Source organism: Bufo bufo, chromosome 2 (assembly GCF_905171765.1).
Source record: "Bufo bufo chromosome 2, aBufBuf1.1, whole genome shotgun sequence".
NCBI classification, from domain to species: domain Eukaryota; kingdom Metazoa; phylum Chordata; class Amphibia; order Anura; family Bufonidae; genus Bufo; species Bufo bufo.
Window position 1 is genome coordinate 141,808,497 of NC_053390.1, and position 18,766 is coordinate 141,827,262.

At 41.9% G+C, this 18,766-nt stretch overlaps 1 protein-coding gene across 1 annotated transcript in view; it reads right to left on the reverse strand.

Moving 5' to 3' along the window:
• The window catches only part of MCTP1 (multiple C2 and transmembrane domain containing 1), a 796,241-nt gene that overhangs the window by 103,182 nt on the left and 674,293 nt on the right, over window positions 1–18,766 (reverse strand). Inside the window, exon 17 of the mRNA XM_040421550.1 lies at window positions 5,301–5,354. Coding sequence (XP_040277484.1) covers window positions 5,301–5,354 — 54 coding nt within the window. The remainder of the gene's footprint in view (window positions 1–5,300; window positions 5,355–18,766) is intronic.

Below are 18,766 nucleotides of genomic sequence, written 5' to 3' on the forward strand. Positions count from 1 at the left end.
AATTCCAGAAGGTGTGGGGAGATTGGTGTGCGTCCACAAACACGCTTTCCATCCGAATTACCCCACACTTGCCCTGAGTATAATAGGAGTTATGTATCCCCCCACGTTTTTTGTACTCTCTAAACTTTATTTTCTGAAATGTCATGCTTACTGCTGTAAGAAATATGCCTTTCTATATGATGGAAACCCTGCTGCGTACAGGGATATACTATTATGTACCATGTACCATGTCTTTAGTTATGTTTAACTTCTGATATTAGCTTTTTGATTCTAATGTCACGTAACATATGGCATGTATTTTGCTATCTGCACTATTATACTTCAATAAAACTAGTTAAAAAAAACCAAACATATAAAGACTCAAAGGTTCCAGATAAAAACCTCTATCCTCTGCAGATCGTACAAGTGAGTACATCCAGAACCTTACTGATGTGCATACAAATGATCAGTCTCTTAAACCTGAAGCAAAGGAATTCAGGTCGAGATCAACAGACCCCCTGAGCAGGCCCAATCAACCATATGAGGTCAGTGGCTGCCAGCAAACCAAGAATAAAGCACCAGAATCCCCTAGGAACAAAAAAACTAGTGTTCCCACCACCTCAACCTAAAGATTACATGTGCGAACAACAATGTGCAGTAGATGTCACCAAATATCTCATCCGCAAAGAAATGGTTAGCTCAGGCTTTCTTAAATTTGATGACTGTCCTGAAAACTCTTCCTTTCTGAATGCCACTAGAGGTCTGAACTTATCACCAGCAGAAATGCTTGATTTAATGATAAAATGGCTTGGTACCGAGTCAGCAGAGCATGCAAAGAGGATGAGAAGAGCAAACCTGTTCAACCCTGCAGCAGGACTCAACATGACCTGGAAAAGACTAGAAAAAACGTATGGATCCTTAGAGGTAATTGAAGGAGCACTGTTGAAAAAACTTAAAAATCTTTCCTAAGGTGGGCTACAGAGACAACGTGCGGCTACAAGAACTAAGTGATCTTCTGCTAGAGATAGAATATGCCAAAGAGGATGGCTACTTGCCAGGGCTTTCATATCTAGATACAGCCAGAGGCACTAATCCCATAGTAGAGAAACTACCTTCGAATCTGCATGACAAGTGGATGTCTGTGGGAGGTAAATTCCAAGAAGAATATGGAGTCGCTTTCTCCCCTTTTCTGTGTTCTCTAGGTTTGTCCGACAGCAAGCGAAAATCCGAAGTGATCCCAGTTTCGCCTTCACCACCAGCGGCAATCAATCACAAAGACCTCATAGACCTCACGGTAAGACCTCTGTATCCACAAACAAAACAGTTGTACCTTCAGAAGTCACAGACTGTCAAAGCACCTATAAGGTACATACCATAGAAAACCCTAATAGGTACATACCATAGAAAACCCTAATAGACATTGCCCAGTACACAAAAAAAACACATCCACTCAAGAAATGCAAAGGCTTTAGAAGCAAACCTATTGCAGAGCGGATGTCCTTCCTTAAGCAAAACGGCATGTGTTTTAAGAGCTGCGGATCTACTTGTCACATTGCCAAAGACTGTAAAATACCAGTAGAATGTACAGAATGTGGCAGTGAGACATATTGCAGCTTTGCACCCTGGCCCTGCTCCTGCACCACTAGAGACTGTAGAACCCATGAAAGATCAGGGCAGGGAGCAACAAGAGACCCCACTCTCCTCAGTAATGTCTAATTGCACTGAAGTATGTGGACAAGGCAAGAGTGCACGATCATGCTCTAAAATCTGTTTAGTGACTGTGTATCCCACTGGCAAGAGAGAAAGGGCAGTGAAAATGTATGCAGTGCTAGATGAACAGAGCAACAGATCCCTTGCAAAGTCAGACTTCTTTGATATCTTTAACCATAAGGCAAGTGCAGTTCCATACACTCTAAGTACATGTGCGGGGACAATTCAAACCACAGGGAGAAGAGCTACTGACTTTACCATTGAATCCTTCAATAAGAAAGTGCAGTTCCCACTTCCTACCCTAATAGAGTGTGGCATGATACCTGACGACAAAACTGAGATTCCCTTTCCAGTCGGCTTCCCAGGAGCCTGAGCATCAAAGGTCCTTGTGTCCTTCAAAGGCGAATTTGTCTGTGCTTGAGTTCCTGTGTTCCTGACCCATGCTTGTCTTCTGGATCCTGCTACCTATCTGATCCTTGCCTGCTATGTCTCGACTCTCCTGTTGCTGATCCGGATTACCTGACCTGTATCTGTGCTGCCTGCCCTGACTCATTGCATGTACGACTACGCCTCTGCCTCATCCTCGGTCCTGCACTGTCGCTCCTGGTTACGACTCGGCCTGTTGACTACATCCCTACCTCTGGTACCTTGCTCTGGTACCTCCTGGTCCACCTGGACCAGCTACTTTATGTGCCAATCTTCCTCAAGTGGTAGCGACTTGGTGTTCTCCTCAGGAAAGTCTATCCCCACCATCACTGGTACTGTGAAGAACGAAGGGTTCACTTAGACAACGCCCTTAGACGAGGTTGGTCACGTGGCACAGTGGGTTCACACCCGCTGGTTCATGACAAGGGGCTCCAGTTTTGAACTTTGGAATCCACAGAAGACCCCAGTTACTAAATGTGGCCCATAGCAAAGCAATGCCATATGTATCACTTATGTTCTAAGGCTAAATCAGACCTAAAAAAATATATCCTTAAGACTATGGTAAATGTATTTATTATCTTAATGATATCATTTGATGACCCAGATTAATACATAATACTTGACTACTGCAGAGATATGTGTTTTAGGAGGAAAAAGCTCCCTAATAGGAGTCTAGCTGCAGAAGTCCTTTCAGTACTTTTATGAATATAAGCAACAGTCTTCAAAAGTTTAATTGTAACATCTCATCTTTTGAAGATTCTTCCAGCCGCAGAGAGATTTGGGGTATTGTAAAAAAGCAGACAGTTCCAGACCTTTATCACTACGCTCTTGTGTGCTGCAAAGTAGTCCTGCTAGCACAATGCATAGCTTTTGTGGTACAAGGTCACTCTAATTTCCTCCCTCTGGTTTTCATATTCCCTTAAGGACGACTAATGCAAGTGCTATCATATCCTGACACAATGAATTGTGGAAACAGGCTTGTATTTCTTTTTTCTGCTCCTCTTTTTTGTATTTCTTTCCTTCTTTTTTTCTTTTTTTTTTTACAAAAGTTGAATTGGTCATGTGTCGACACAGAAACCAAAAATTTAACTCTTTAGAGCTGTGCCACCGAAACAATATATGATAATACTGGGAAGTGTAAAGGAGAAATTATTACAGATATCTGCTATTAGATAAAGTTAGTGAAAAGAAACAAATTGTGATTATTTGGTGACATAATTCATGTACCTTACATTCAAGAACGTCCTTGTAAGCTGTGAAGAAATTACTGAATACAATTTTTAATGACTTGGCAGAGATGGATTACTCAAGGACTTATATTTACTGGTGTCTTCTTTTTAGGTTCCTCCAAGCAAGAAAACTCTCTCTAGTGCCACCTATTATTGGCTACCCTGTAAGTCAATGTTGGGCCATTTAAAGGGCCTTGAAATTTTATGGGTTTTCAGCCAAACCCAGGACACCTATTGTAGACAGCTCTTTTTTAGAGTTGATATTCCAAGTAGCGTTTTTTTCGCTAGCTTTTCCATATTATCTCTTTTCATCCCTTTACACATGCTAGAATTACATAGAAACATAGAAGATTGATGGCAGAAAAAGACCATCTAGTCTGCTCTTATATTAATTCATTTTTATCTTAGGATAGACATATGTATATCCCAGGCATGTTTAAATTCACCCACTGTAGATTTTCTCAGAGTTGGTGGAATAACAGGTTCTGGATTATTGGAGGGCTCCATGGTTGGGGCTGGACTCATGGTTGGTATTTTTGCACCGGGTTTTAGGTCCATCAGTGGTGCCTCCAAGTTTTGGTGGGTGTGTTTTCATATGCCGTTGCATATGGGTTAGCTGAATATATTTTGGGAACATTTTGGAAAATTGAATATTTAATAATAAAATGGCTGCTGTGGCCGATTCAATCCAACCTGGTGTCCAAGTCATTATTTCTGGGAAGGGGTGGGGGTGGTGTTAGGTTGAAGTCGAGCAGGACCTGTGTCAAGTGTGGCCGGACTAGAGGGCGTAGCCTGGGGGGAGGCCAGCATGATGAGGGGAGGTGTCTGCCAGACAGGTTTAGGCAGGGATTGGTACTTTTAAATAGAGGGGGATTTAGTGCCAGGGTGATTTAAGAAGGGGTGAGAGTGGCGGGAAAGGGGCCATTTTGAGAAAGAAACCAGTCAGGCAGGTAGTGTAGTGAAGAGTAGGCAGCTGCCACCCTCCCCCTTATTTGTGATTACGGATTGTTTGGTGTGCCGGTTGTTTTGTTTTTCAGGTCACAGCCAGAGGACGGGTGAAGTTTTGTCATGGTAAACCACATCTGCTGGAAGTTTGTTCCAAGCTTCAATCACTCTTTCAGTAAAATAATATTTCCAGTATTTGCCATGTCATAAAGCCATAGGGGAAAATATATCAAGTCCTCTTCGCCAGAATAGTGGCACCAGAAAGCCTCCATTTTTTGTGCACATCCTATTCTGCACCAAAAAAATTTATGTCACTCTTGCATTACAAAATGCCAGTCTTGATAAACCTACCACTTGGTCTTCACTTCCTCTACTATCTGCTCTGAGACTTTGGTTCCAGTGTGATTTATATTGCAATATTCTGTATGTAACAGATGAAATAATGAAGAGCTGCCTCCACTGGCTCTATATAATAACTTATATTTTATATATGTGTGCCACTATGGCCTGTTAGGTGTACGGTATGTCTATGGGTTGAAAGGCCAGTCTAATTATTGCCTATATCAAAGACACCACAAGGAAGAACCACTTATTGCACCATCACAAAGACACAATGATATACCGCACTGCTATTCTGCCGCATGTAGCCATATCCTGATGCAATTAATCCCATTCTTTATATATCCAGCACTGTTCTATGTGTGACTTTTTGTGGTAGGACACATATTTTGTCCTTCATAAACAGCCGTCATTGCAATTATGATCAGAAGAGCTATCACACTCCAGACAGGTGGAATCATATTTGTTCTTGGCAGAAGTAAAATATTTGACCCAGCACTAGACAGAAAAAAAAGATGAATTTATAGCTTGCGCCGTACCGGGGCATTGTTAGAATGATAAACAGAGCATCCAATGTTCTGGCCTGAAACCTTTCAATTCCTTTTCCTTCTGTCTGTGTCATGCTTACATTCTGATAACCTCAGGTACCCATGTGTACAGAGGGATAATTACCTTGTCATCTTTGTCATCCTCCTCTTCCTCGTCCTCTAGCATGTCTTCCATTACCTGCGGACAAAACACCGCCACGTTACTATGGTATAGTCTGTCAAGCAAAAGGCAATCTGTTCCAAGATGCGTTTTGACTGATAAAAACTTCACAATGATTTGAAATAATACAAATAAAATATTCATAGGATAAAAGAATATTACACAGTATTACAGTTTCCAGCTTTATATTGTTCACAATATTTTGTGCAAGGATCAATGTAAAAAGTATAAAGTTGTGTATCATGTCTAGAGATGAGCGAATTTTCTAAAAGTTCGATTCGGCTGATTCGCCGAATTTCACAAAAAAATTTGCTTTGTGACGAATTACTTCGCCACGAAGAGCATTTTTTTCTAAGTAGCGGGTGCAATGACAGGGAGCTGCGATAGCGCCGCCCCCGTCATTGTACCCCTCAGATGCTGTGTTCATACGTGATCGTGGCATCTGAGTGCAAAATTAACAATAAAAAAAATAAATTTTATCAAACTTACCGCCTCCATTTGCTCGTGACGGGCCGGCCGCCGCCATCTTGCTTGAAGGTCTCGCCCGAAATTCTGTGCGGCGCGAGATTACGTCATCACACCGGCTGGCGTGGTGACGTACGACGTATTATGTAATCTCGCGCCGCACAGGATTTGGGTCCAAGATCTTCAAGCAAGATGGAGGCTGGCGGCCAGTCGCGAGCAAATGGAGAAGGTAAGTTTTTTTGTTTTTTATACTATTTCAGGTTAAATCAAGTCGCTGACACGAAGCACAAGGAAATTCAGCTTCTAGGCAAATGGAATTTATCCTTGAAATTCGGATCGAATTCCACTTCGTGGGATTCGATTCGCTCATCTCTAATCATGTCAGGAATGGAGAGGACCTGTTTATATATACTATTATAAATTTTATCTATAAAGCACATATACAGTATAAACCAAAATTCTGTAAGATTCTAATTATAAGGCCTCCTGCACACGACCGTATGGCTTTTCCAGTGTTTTGCGGTCCATTTTTCACGGATCCGTTATTCAGTTTCCGTTGTGTTTCTGTTTCGTTTTTCCGTATGGCATATACAGTATACAGTAATTACATAGAAGAAATTGGGCTGGGCATAACATTTTCAATAGATGGTTCCGCAAAAACGGAACGGATACGGAAGACATACGGATGCATTTCCATATGTGTTCCTTTTTTTTGTGGACCTATTGACTTGAATGGAGCGACGGAACGTGATTTGCGGGCAATAATAGGACATGTTCTATCTTTCAACGGAACGGAAAAACGGAAATACGGAAACGTAATGCATACGGAGTACATTCAGTTTTTTTTTGCGGAACCATTGAAATGAATGGTACCGTATACGAACTGCAAAAAACGGCCAGTAAACTGAAAAAAAACAACGGTTGTGTGCAGGAGGCCTAAGGGTTTTCAGATCCATTTCATTCTGTCACCCCAGGACATGTCCCTGTTTCTTACTGTTTTTCAGTGCTATGATATCATCATGCACACCAGCCCTTTACTGTGACATCAGTGTGCTCATTGACCTTATTTCATCACTCTGTGCATGATTTCTGTGCTATGACCATATTGAGCTACAGTAGTCATTCCTATACATTATGTTAGAACATCACTCTGTGCAGGATTCCTATGCTTTAACCTTAATGAGCTAATTATCCCATTACATCACTGAATGTATTATGTTTATGCTGTGACATCACTCTGTGCATGATGCCTGTGCTGTGACCTTATCCAGCTAATTGTCCCTTTACTATTATATCACTACATGCCTTAGGCTTCTTGCTCACAAACGTTTTTTTTTTCCGTTTCCGTTCCGTTTTTTTGTGTTTCGTTTGCGGTCCTTATGAGGAACCATTCACTTCAATGGGTCCGCAAAAACAACGGAAGGTACTCCGTATGCATTCCTTTTCCGTATTTCCATTCCGTTCAAAGATAGAACATGTGCTATTATTGCCCGCAAATCACGTTCCATGGCTCTATTCAAATCAATGGTTCCGCAAAAAAAACTGAATGCATACGTATGTCTTCCGTATCGTTCCGTTTTTTGCAAAACCATATATTCAAAATTTTATGCCCAGCCCAATTTTTTTATGTACTTACTGTTTAAACATTATTGTATGATTCCGTTTCCATTTGCGATACACAAAAAATGGATCACAAACGGAAACCAAATGGAAAAACGGAAAAGAAGCAGAAACACTACTGAAACAAAAAAAAAACGGAAAAACGGATCTATTTAAAACGGACCGCAAAATACAGAAAAAGCCATACGGTCGTGTGCAAGAGGCCTTATGCTGTGACATCTCTGTGCATTACCTCTATTGTGCATTAGTCCAGTGCATTAGGGAAAGACAGAAGGAGCAGAGTGGAGATCAAAGTAATCATAAGCTTGTCATGCTCCCAACAATGTTATGGAGGTGCAAGGACAATCATCAGCACTATCAAGTCCTTGAGTACATTTTATCTGCTTTCTATAGAGTGCAGGGAAAGTGTCTCGCTGGTATTAAGCATATCTAAAATCTGTGCAGAAATACTGAACATAGAAGGGACGGAGTCAAGCGCTGATTACATGTATGCTGAATCCCATAAAAGCCACTTCCCTGCTTGGTTTGCTGTGGGAGGCAACTGCCTGCTGAGAAATGAGCAAACTGGGTCAGAAAAATCTCTCTCCTTGGAACCTGCATGGACTACAGGGCAAAGAAAATACAGTGTAATAAGAACCACTTTATAACTGCTCTGTCTCCTTTAAGAATATATATGCATTGATTTAGGTATATAGATAAATGCAGTAGGTGATTTCTCTAGCTGTATTTACGACAAAATCTGGAACTTTACCCCACTCATGACACTTTTTGAAGTGGAAAAAGGGGGCATGGCATGGGCACGGAAGACAGCGGCCCGGCAGGCTCATGTCATTAATCATTTTCAACGCCAGTTTATTGCATGGAAAATGTCCTTAAACTAAGCCAGCAAGGGAGCTGGCTTAGTTTAAAGCATATTGCATGGCCTGGGCAGCGATAGTTATGTAGAGGCCTAACTATGGCGCATCCACCGGCTGCACAGTGGAAGTAAGACCAAAGTATAAATCGCTGGTCTTAATAAATGTCCCCCAAACTCTTTACTCCCTAAAACCTTTTCTTGACATGTTTTTATGTCCAGAATATCTTAATAGTGGTCACAGGCCTGTTTTGTATTCCAAATCCCCTAATTAAACATATATTTTAAACATAAAATATTGGCTACCTGTAGCCACCACTAGAGGGAGCATGGGAGCTTACTGCATACTGCAATGTTGAAGTCAATGTTTAAATCCACCTGCAATGGAACAAACACAAAAAACATAGCCCACAGCATCCCCCATGATATAAAAATAAAAAAGATTGACATATTGCTTTCCTTATAAGTTCATTTGCAGAGTTCTAACCTGATTTACTGGCTTCAGTAAATAACAAAAATATTCACCTAAGATCAACGTGTGGATGGGCACTGCTGATGAGAAAAATAACACAAGAGATTGTGGCTGCAGGATTGAGGGCCCTTTTACAGGACAGTTATCAGGGATGAGCATCTGTATCATCTGAAGAAGCATCAGCAAAACACGTGTTGGGTTGCTGAGCATCACTTTAGTCTGTGTGGTTATTTTGGAAACATGGGGGCTTTGGTTTCTATGGTGTGTTTTTTTCATAGCTGACTGATTATGCTATGATATATTTACTTACCTCTTATGACAACCACGGGCTATTACTAAAGGTGTAGTGCAAATTAAGTTGCTGGCTTGCAGTATGCACTTTGTATAGGTCTATGGGACATAATTTGGGTCAAGTTTTGCAATGGAATGGCATATTTATATATTGTGATTGTTGAGACTTGGTTTTATTTTGTTATACTACCAAATACTTTACAGCCTTTGTACTCTATGACTCCATGTGCACACTTTTGTATAAGGTTGTAACCAGGTGGGTTCAGAATGTAATTTGTGTTGACTCCAATTTTTTATGTTTTTTAATAGCTTATATATCGGTTACCCACACAGGTGACCATCTCTGCCTCAGCCCCCACCAGCACACAGGTCGCCAACATAGATCGCCATCTCTGCCCCCTTACCTCCAGCATACAGGTCACCATCTCTGCTCTCACCCCACCCCCACCAGGACACAGGTCGTCATCTCCCCCCCCCCCTATCCACACACAAATATGTGCTTCAAAGTAGCCAGGGCCAAAACTCCTAACCAAGTGAAAGGACCTTCCAGCTGAATAATCTGACATCTGCTTCAGAGTCACGTGACTTGTGAAAGTCACGTGACCCGGTGATGTCATAAGGTCCTTAAGGCGCATAGGATTTATATAGCATATACAGTATTAAAAGAAATACGAAAATATCAGATATTAGAATATCATCAAAAAGTTAATTTATTTCAGTAATTCAATCAAAAAAGTGAAACATATTATATAGGTTTATTACAAACAGTGTTTTATTTCAAACATTTATATCTTTTAATGTTGATGATTATGGCTTATAGCTAATGAAAACCCAAAAGTCAGTATCTCAGAAAATTACAATAATTTTTAATACAGAAATGTTGGCCTACTGAAAAGTATGTACAGTATATGCACTCAATACCGCATCAATGCGGCGTGACATGGAGGCAATCAGCCTGTGGCACTGCTGAGGTGTTATGGAAGCCCAGGTTGCTTTGATAGGTTGCCTTCAGCTTGTCTGCATTGTTGGGTCTGGTGTCTCTCATCTTCCTCTTGACAACACCAATAGATTCTCTGTGGGGTTTAGGTCAGGCCAGTTTGCTGGCCAATCAAGCACAGTGATACTGTGGTTATTAAATCAGGTTTTGGTACTTTTGGCCGTGTGGGAAAGTCCTACTAGAAAATGAAATCAGTTTCTCCATAAAGCTTCTATGAAGAGGGAAGCATGAAGTGTTCTAAAATTTCTTTGTAGACGGCTGCGCTGACTTTGCACTTGATAGAACAAAGTGGACCAACACCAACAGATGACATGGCTCCCCAAACCATCACTGACTGTGGAAACTTCACACTGGACTTAAACCAACTTGGATTGTGTGCCTCTCCATTCTTCCTGCAGATTCTGAGACCTTTATTTCCAAATGAAATGCAAAATTTACTGAAAACAGGAGTTTAACGCTCCTGGTATGACGCTTCTGATGTAAGTATAGAAAACCGTTCTTTTAGCCTGGAAGTAAGTGGTCACCCTTACATGTAGATGTCATAGGCTCAAATCCTAGGAGAGACTTTTTCTTCTCCCTCAATTAACCCACAATAAAATGCTATTGTCAGATGGAGAAACAGTCACCATTGTCTGAATACTGTATACGTGCATATTGATTCATTAGCACTGTCATTCTGCTCTTTAACCACAAGATGCCGTTGTTCCTTAACCCAGCTAACATATTGCAAGTGTGTGAATATTCATAGGAGGTGGGGTTTGGACAGTCGGGAGAAGAACCAGGAAGCTGCAGCTGCCTCCATCTTGAGAGGAACAGAGAAGGACTGTGTGTGAACAGAATCTCATCAAATCATGGCATCAGGGTGTCCTGGAGTGGCCGGAGTCGCAGCAGAGAGGGACTGATCGCTGTCCCGTACCCAGATCCTGTCCAGAGTCAAAGGTTTGTTTCCAAGAACGCTGTTAGGAGCTTTGGAACGGAGCGCTGCCTATCCTGCAGGACCTCATGTTAGCTGAAGAGACTTGTTGGTGTTCAGTTTAAAGACATCATTGGATACAGAACAAGACCCGGGTCAGTAAAATCGTGCATGCACCTAATTGCAGATTGGCGCCTAAGAGACTGCGACTAGGCCAGTTAGTTAGTTAGAAAGTGTGACATAGCAAGGGGTTTTGTTTGGGAAGGCAGGTATTTTCCTCCCAACATGGGCGGCTGTGCTGATTTCCAGCCAGGTGAGATCAAATACCGGACCGGAGTTTAAGTGCCGGTCTGGGTTTTGGCAGCACCTGGCTGTCCTTTAAATAGGTCTCTGTATTGGGATCTAAAGCATGGTGCTTTGCTGGTAGGCTGAGAGCCGCATGAGGGCTGCACGCTGAGAAACAGGCCCCCTAAAGCCTGCTGTGAACTGCCGGGGATAAAACGGCTAGAAATGTAATGTGACTGTTCTATGGACTTTGCATTGTGTGAATTTAACACCAAGACTGTATTAAATCGTTTTTCTTTTGCCTTTTGTGTGAAATAAACACTGACATTTTGATTTACGAACTTTTTTGCCTCTGTACTGCATCCACTTACCCTGCCTACCAGAGCAAATCCTCACAATAGGACTCTATGTTATATAAGGCCAAAAGTGTTTGCCACGTTTACTACAAGGACTCCATAACTAAAAGGGACATTGCGCAATTGAGAGCTGACAACTGGCCCACTGGTTCAATTCAGCTCAGCGCATTGCTCAGGAACAATACTCTGATATGGCTTCCTGGACTAGTAATGGGAGGGGAGGTGTTCTAGAGTTGATAAGAATGTAAGCTGCTGTGCTGCACCGCAGATAACTCCGTGCTAATCACTTCATCAATCGTTCGTGTCGTCAACAGGGTAATAAGTAGATATGGATTTTTAAATAATATTCAAATATTGCACAATTACTAACTCTGTAAATGAAGCATCAGAGCCTGCAAAAGTGCTCACACTCCCCAAAGTTTCTGTCTCCTTTCCTTACCTGCATTAAAGCTGCTGAAGTCTGACAAAACATACTTGCTCAGAATTAAATTGAAAAGAAAAAGCAATTTTTAAAAAAATTGATCCGCAGAATGTAAACCTTGATTCTGACAACACTTTGAACACAAAATTGCAGTAATTGCTGCAGCCACAAAAGTTTGATAAATTTGTCCCCATTTATTTTGTCCATTTTGATTTGTTCCATCCAAATGCCTTTAATAGGCTACTATTCTTGACACCGGCTTTCAGTGCACGCTGAGAAGCTGGCACAGTCTTCAGAGTCTTTTCAGATTCTCATCCAGAGAGCTTTGCGGGTCCTGACCTGCAGGATAAATGCGCTGGTTCACCTCGGCATGATAGAGGTGTTTATCAAGGATACATGCTGCACATTATAATGTTGTCTGCCTCCTGTCCATCTTAACCGGGGTGAGAAGGTCATTTAAATCTCCCCTTAAGACCTTTAGGGATAAAAAAAACGTTGTGATTTCTGTGAAGGTAGTAAATTATATGTTAGGCTGAGATGATCTTGCCATTTGAAAATATAAAAGACAGGGAGATGAAGTTGATTTTTGTCACAGAATGTGGTGCTTTTTGTAAATGTTTTCATTTATCAAGGAATTCAGAGGCACAGGGTCAGTGAGGGGATGGAATGACTCTATAGTAGTGAAATTATTGAGTCTCCTGTCAGATTCCATATAGTTAAGAGATGGAACGATTCTTACAGTCAAAATAACACGGGGCAAGCTGGGATGACAGTTTAAATGTCAGCTCAAAGTGCTGCCTATTCTGTCCCTCATGCATTGCGAGAAAAGTGCATGGTTACCGGGATTGTGTGAGGAAATTGACTATTTAATGGCTGTCCTTCTACCAGACACTGATATATTATTTCATGTCATGACACTGCATGAAGCTAATGCATGTCAGTCTTAGTAAATGATTGGTTCTTTAATTAATTGTCTAGCACAACATGTCCCTACTGTAGTAGATGCCGATGGATTACCATATTTTTCGGTCCATAAGACGCACTTTTACCACAGTGAGTCTTATGAAGAGAAAACAAATGAGCACCTCCATTATGAAAGCGCTCATTAGTACAGTAGGACCGGGGACACACTGTACTCTGGGCATCGCACTGTGTCCTGACAGAGTACAGCATGAGGCTACAAGTTCTTTAGTTTCTTTGCATTTATGTTATGGCTGATCTGAGATCTGATAAAGATTAGGGGTATGATTTGGGAGTCTGATGTGAGGTCTGATGAGGATTGGGCATCTGATATGAGATCTGATGACGATTGGGGGTCTAATAAAGACTGATGGTCTGATTTGGGGGTCTGATCTGAAGTCTGATGAAGATTGGAGATCTGATAAAAAAAAATTCTTTCTTATTTTCCTTCCCTAAAACCTAGGTATGTCTTATGATCAGGTGCATCTTATAGAGTGGAAAATACAGCCACTGTAAAGTGCTTTTGCGGTCTTAACAAATAAATGTTGAGAGGTTTCCAATTTTCTAATATACATTTTTTTACCCCATGCTTCAACGATTATTTTTAGTCAATAAAAATCAATTTTGATCAAGTGATGATCGCACAGATGATCAACAAGACACAGCTCTGATAAATGCATGGTAATGGCATATTCACAGATGGCAGATATGCCGCTGCAGATTTTCATGTGTCAAATCCACAAGGCTGTACAGTACTAGCAAAGTAAATGGATAGGCCCCCCAGAGCGTTTAGCTTGGGGGACACATAGGGGCAAATACACCTTTAGGGTAGGGCATTTGGTTTTTTAGGATTTGTATGTTCTCCCCTCCCCTTCTCTTTGTTTTGTATTTGACAGGTAAAATTACCTGAGGAGAATTACTTGAGAGAAGATGACCAGGTCAATCTGGTTTGAAGCAGATTCTGCTGGGTAGTGGAGGTCTCTGCTGATTGGTTGCCATCCGTTGCTGGGGGAGAAATCCAAGCTGTTTGTTGTAGCAGGTTGCGGCGGGAAACTGACCCCTTTATATGGCACCACTTGAGTCTGAAGAGGACCTGATCTGAACTGGACCTGCATCTGACCTGCGTCTGACCTGGGACATGGAAGAGCTCCTGTGTCAGCTGATCCTGAGAGTGGAGGCTGCCAGCGGGGAAGGATGGCTGAGGAACTGCCTGGATCAAGCGCCGCTGAGGACAGAAGAGCCGGAGAAAGAGAGCCCTGGAGCGCTGGACCTGACGGCGGAGGATGTGGCTGCCTGTCAGCAGAGGGAGGAGGAGTGCCTATACTCCTCCTTAGGCCGGGCACCGGCGCAGCAGAGGACTTAAGAGTACAGAGCGGCGAGCCCTGTGGAGCACAGGGTGAAGACGTTGCAAGGGAGCGGCAGCCGAGGGGCGGAGCTGTGGAGCATTGCATTCAACAAACAGTAGAGGCTATCCAGGAAGCGAACAGCGTGGGCCCTTCATGCAGCCAAGCAGTGGTGGGGCAGCTTGTTGAGGGGCTCTCCCTTGGTGGTGTAGAGCCACCTCCAAGTCTCCACAAAAGATTGAAGACAGCCTCTGGAGCAGTCCAGGAGGATCATATGGATGGTGAGAGTCTCCATGTATTGTCTTTGAGTCCACGCTGTTGTCTGGGCTGGTTAAGCTGTTAGCAGAGGTTGCTAACAGGCAGGTGCCTCACACAGCGTCTGACGTTTGGAGTAATAGCAAAAAGCAGGTTGCTTCTAGCAATGCTGCAGTTAATGCTTTGCCGGTGTTGGAAAAGGGTGTTGGAGTTAATGAAATGTGTGTTAAAGAGGCGATGGTGTGATGAGATGGTGAGATATCGCCCCTTGGTTATCATTTGGCCTCTGGTATGAAAGAGAGGATTTGGAGGATGGAATATGTGGAGATCATGTCCCTTTTGCCGTCTGCAAAGGAAAATGTGGTGCGGGATAAGAAAGAAGTGAGGATGATAGGAAGCGTGCTTTGCCAAGGTCGTTTAATAATTGGCTGCAAGCTTTCTGTATTTACTCTGCAGTACTTGGTGAGAAACATCTTGAGCATTGTAGTGGCCTTTTCCAGCACCTGGACATTATTCTTGAAGCATATCGCAATTTTAGTGGTATGGAGTGGTATCAGTACGATGAAGTGTTCCGTCAGAAGCTGTCAATGCATCCTTCACTTAAATGGGAGTCAAAGATATTGCTCTGTGGGTGAATTTAATGTTGCCGCAGAAACCGTTTCACGCTAAAGCTGCTAATCCTCCTCAGACTAATATGAGAAAAGGGGTGTGTTTTACTTTTAATGAAGCAAATTACAAATGGTTGTCAAACTGTCGCTACAAAAATGAATGTTCATTTTGCAGTGGACTCATCCTATGCTAAGGTGTTTTAAAAGGAACTCCCAATCTACCCAGCAGCTGCCCGATACCAAAGAGCAAATTTCTAAAAGTATGGACGCCAGTGAAGCTTTTAGAAATGCTACCATAGTTAAAAATGTATCCAGACCTAATAAAGGCTAAATTAATTTTTGAGGGGTTTTATTTTGGTTTTGAGGTGCCTGAAATTTTGGGGAAAGGTTGCTGCTGGGTAGATAATTTGAAATCTGTCGTTTTATTAAAGTAGTAGTAAGGAGTAAATTGCAAAAGGAATTGGGCCTTGGTAGGATAGCAGGTCCTTTTGAGAACTTTTGTTTGTCGACATTGAGAGTGGTCCCAAAAAAGGACCCAGGGGAGTTTAGGCTTATACACCACTTGTTGATTCCAGAAAAAGACTCTCTTAATGATGTGGTGGACAAATCTAAGGCCTCTGTAGAATATGCGTCTTTTGATATCGCATTGCGTTTTGGGAATAGGGCTTTACTGGCTAAAGCAGATGTGAAGTCGGCCTTTCGTTGGTTCCACAGGGCGATTTATTACACTACTTGGATGATTTATTGTTTGTTGGTAATTGTAATTCTAGTTTGTGTTCAGAGTTGTTGTTTAAATTTTTTAAAGTTTGTGAGTTGTTTGGCATCCCAGTTGCAGATGAAAAGATAGTGTTACCTTGTAATTGTTTGGAATTTTTGGGGATAGTTATTTATACAGTTAAAATTGAATTTCGTTAGATTGTTGGATAAGATTAAGTTTTTGTTGGTTTCTTTAATGAGGAAAAAAAATATGCATGTTGAAGGAGTTGCAATCCTTGCTAAGTACGTTGAACTTTGCTTGCAGGATCATTCCAGTGGGAAGGGTCTTTTCCAAACGGCTGTACTTTTCTACTAGAGGTCTGAAATCTCCAAGTTCGCATATTAGGTTAGTTAAAAGTTTAAAAGATGTCATGGCGATTTAGTTTGAATTTTTAGAGAATTACAATGGAGGCAGTTATTGGCAGGAGGAGTTTGTGGAGGCTGATGCCTTGGGTTTATTTACAGACGCAGCAGGGAGTTGTGGTTATGGCGCTTTTTGGGATGGTAAATGGTCAGCAGAGGCTTGGCCAGTTTCATGGATTAATAATGGATTGACTCGTAACATTGTTCTTTTAAAAAAATTTCCGGTGCTGGTGTCAGTTGTTTTATGGGGTAGGTTTTTTATTAACAGAAGGAATTCGATTAACACAGATAACAAAGACGAAAGCGTATTAATTGCTAATACGACATCTAAGTGTGAAATAGTGGTTAGGTTATTGAGGCATTAAGTTTTATGTTGTATGAAACTTTATATTTTGGTTAAGGCAAACTATGTTCAAGGTAAATTTAATTTCTTAGAGGATTCTTTATCTCGTTTTCAGTTTGGCAAGTTTTGGGAGCTAGCACCAGGAGCGGATGTGAAGAGAGTTCCTTGTCCTTTTCATCTTTGGGATCTGGTATGGGATTGATAGCTAAGGCTATTAAACAGTCTGTAGCGCCTAAAACATGGGCTGCTTATGCAGCCCCATGGCGGGATTGGCTATTGTTTTGTAATTCATTAAGCGGAGAGCATGATGATATTGGGTGCGGTTTGCTGGGAATCTTTTAAAAAAACAGTTTTTCTACAGTTGCTACAACTGTTGCTGGAATCTCGTTTTTTCAGAAGTTATTTGGCAACAAAACGTTGTCAGCCTATTTTCCTATTAAGCAGATGTCAAAGGGATACCGTAAAAGGTTTTCGGAACTGGATAACAGGAGACCAATATCTGTTAAGGGAAGTATATATGAGATTCTGTCTGTGGTGTGTGTGGATTAATTCGAAAGTATTACTTTTATTAATACTAGTTTTGTTCTAGCATTTATTGCAGCTTTAAGGATTGGGGAGTTATTTTCGGCAAGTCGTTCAGTTTGTTCTGGTTTAGATTTTTCAGATGTCTCCTTAAACGTTGTTTTTGTTCAAAAATTTCTGAAGCGGTCTAAAACCGATCAATTTGGAACTGGTAGAGTGATAAGGCAAAATGCTTGGGTTGGTTCTTTACTATGTCCGGTTAATATAGTGCGTGATTGGCTTGTGGTGCGGCTGGCTGTGTTGGGCCCATTTTTGATTCATAAAGATGGCTCTCTTCTTACCAAGTTTCAATTTTGCTCGGTACTTAAGAAATGTTTGGCTGCTCTTGGGCTTAGCTCTCTTAAAATTTCTTGCATTCTTTCAGGATTGGAGCAGCAACAGAGGCGGCGAGGTATGGGTTGGTTGAAGAAATTATTAGAAGAATAGGGCGTTGCTACTCGCATAGACCGAAATTATATGTTAGACTGGATCTGCAACTATCAGACTAAATTATGTTTTATTTTTCAGGAGATCATTTAATTGTTTGGCTTATTGGCCATTCTTATGCATTCGGGGCTCAGAAGAGAGCAGAGAACATACATTGAGAATTTGTCATTTGATTGCTCATCCTTACATGTCTTCTGGCGGGGTGTTAGAGGTATGGGCTGGAGTAGTGTGTTGCGGGAGGTTAAGAAATTATGTTCTGAATTGCCTCTTCCTGATGTTCTGGTTCTACATGTAGGGGAAAATGATGTTGGAAAAGTGAAGACGTGTCTGTTATTACGCCGCTCCGTTCTCCCGTTATGTCCTCCAGTATGTTCGGGGACTTGGTTATAGTAGGAGGAGATTGCCCTTGTTCTGCTGGGCGTCTCCTTCTCCTAGGCTGTAGCGCTGGCCAATCGCATCGCAGAGCTCACAGCCTGGGAGAAAAAACCTCCCAGGCTGTGAGCTCTGCGCTCAGATTGGCCAGCACTACAGCATAGGAGAAGGAGACACCCAGCAGAACAAGGGCAGACTCCGCCTACTATAACCAAGTCCCCTAAGTCTCCGCCTACTATAACCAAGTCCACGAACATACCGGAGGACATAACGGGACAACTGTATATGTCATGATACTTAGTTCACAATGTTTGAACCGATGAAAGGTCCTCTTTAAGTGGATGTAATGTGCCTCCATGAGAAATCTCATCCATACTCTGTATCCATACTCTGTGGTGTGGATTTGGAATTGTGCTGGAGAGGGTGTTATCCACAGCCATTTCTGTGGCAAAAAACACCATAATTCATGCTTTTTTGCCGCATTTTCACCCCTTTTCACCTGTATTTTACACCCCATGTGAGCTTTGCCAAAGAGTATGTTTACACGTGGCATAAACACTGCGTATTTGCTTCTCTGAGATTTAAATGCAGCACATCTGCGGTATCAGCCAAGTGGATGAGATTGTAAGACAACTCATTCACACGCTGCAAAATTAAAAACTAAAAGTTCCTCAACGTAAATTGACCTGTGGAGAGGATTTTACATCCACAGCATGTCAATTCATCCGAGGAAATCTGCAGCAAAAACC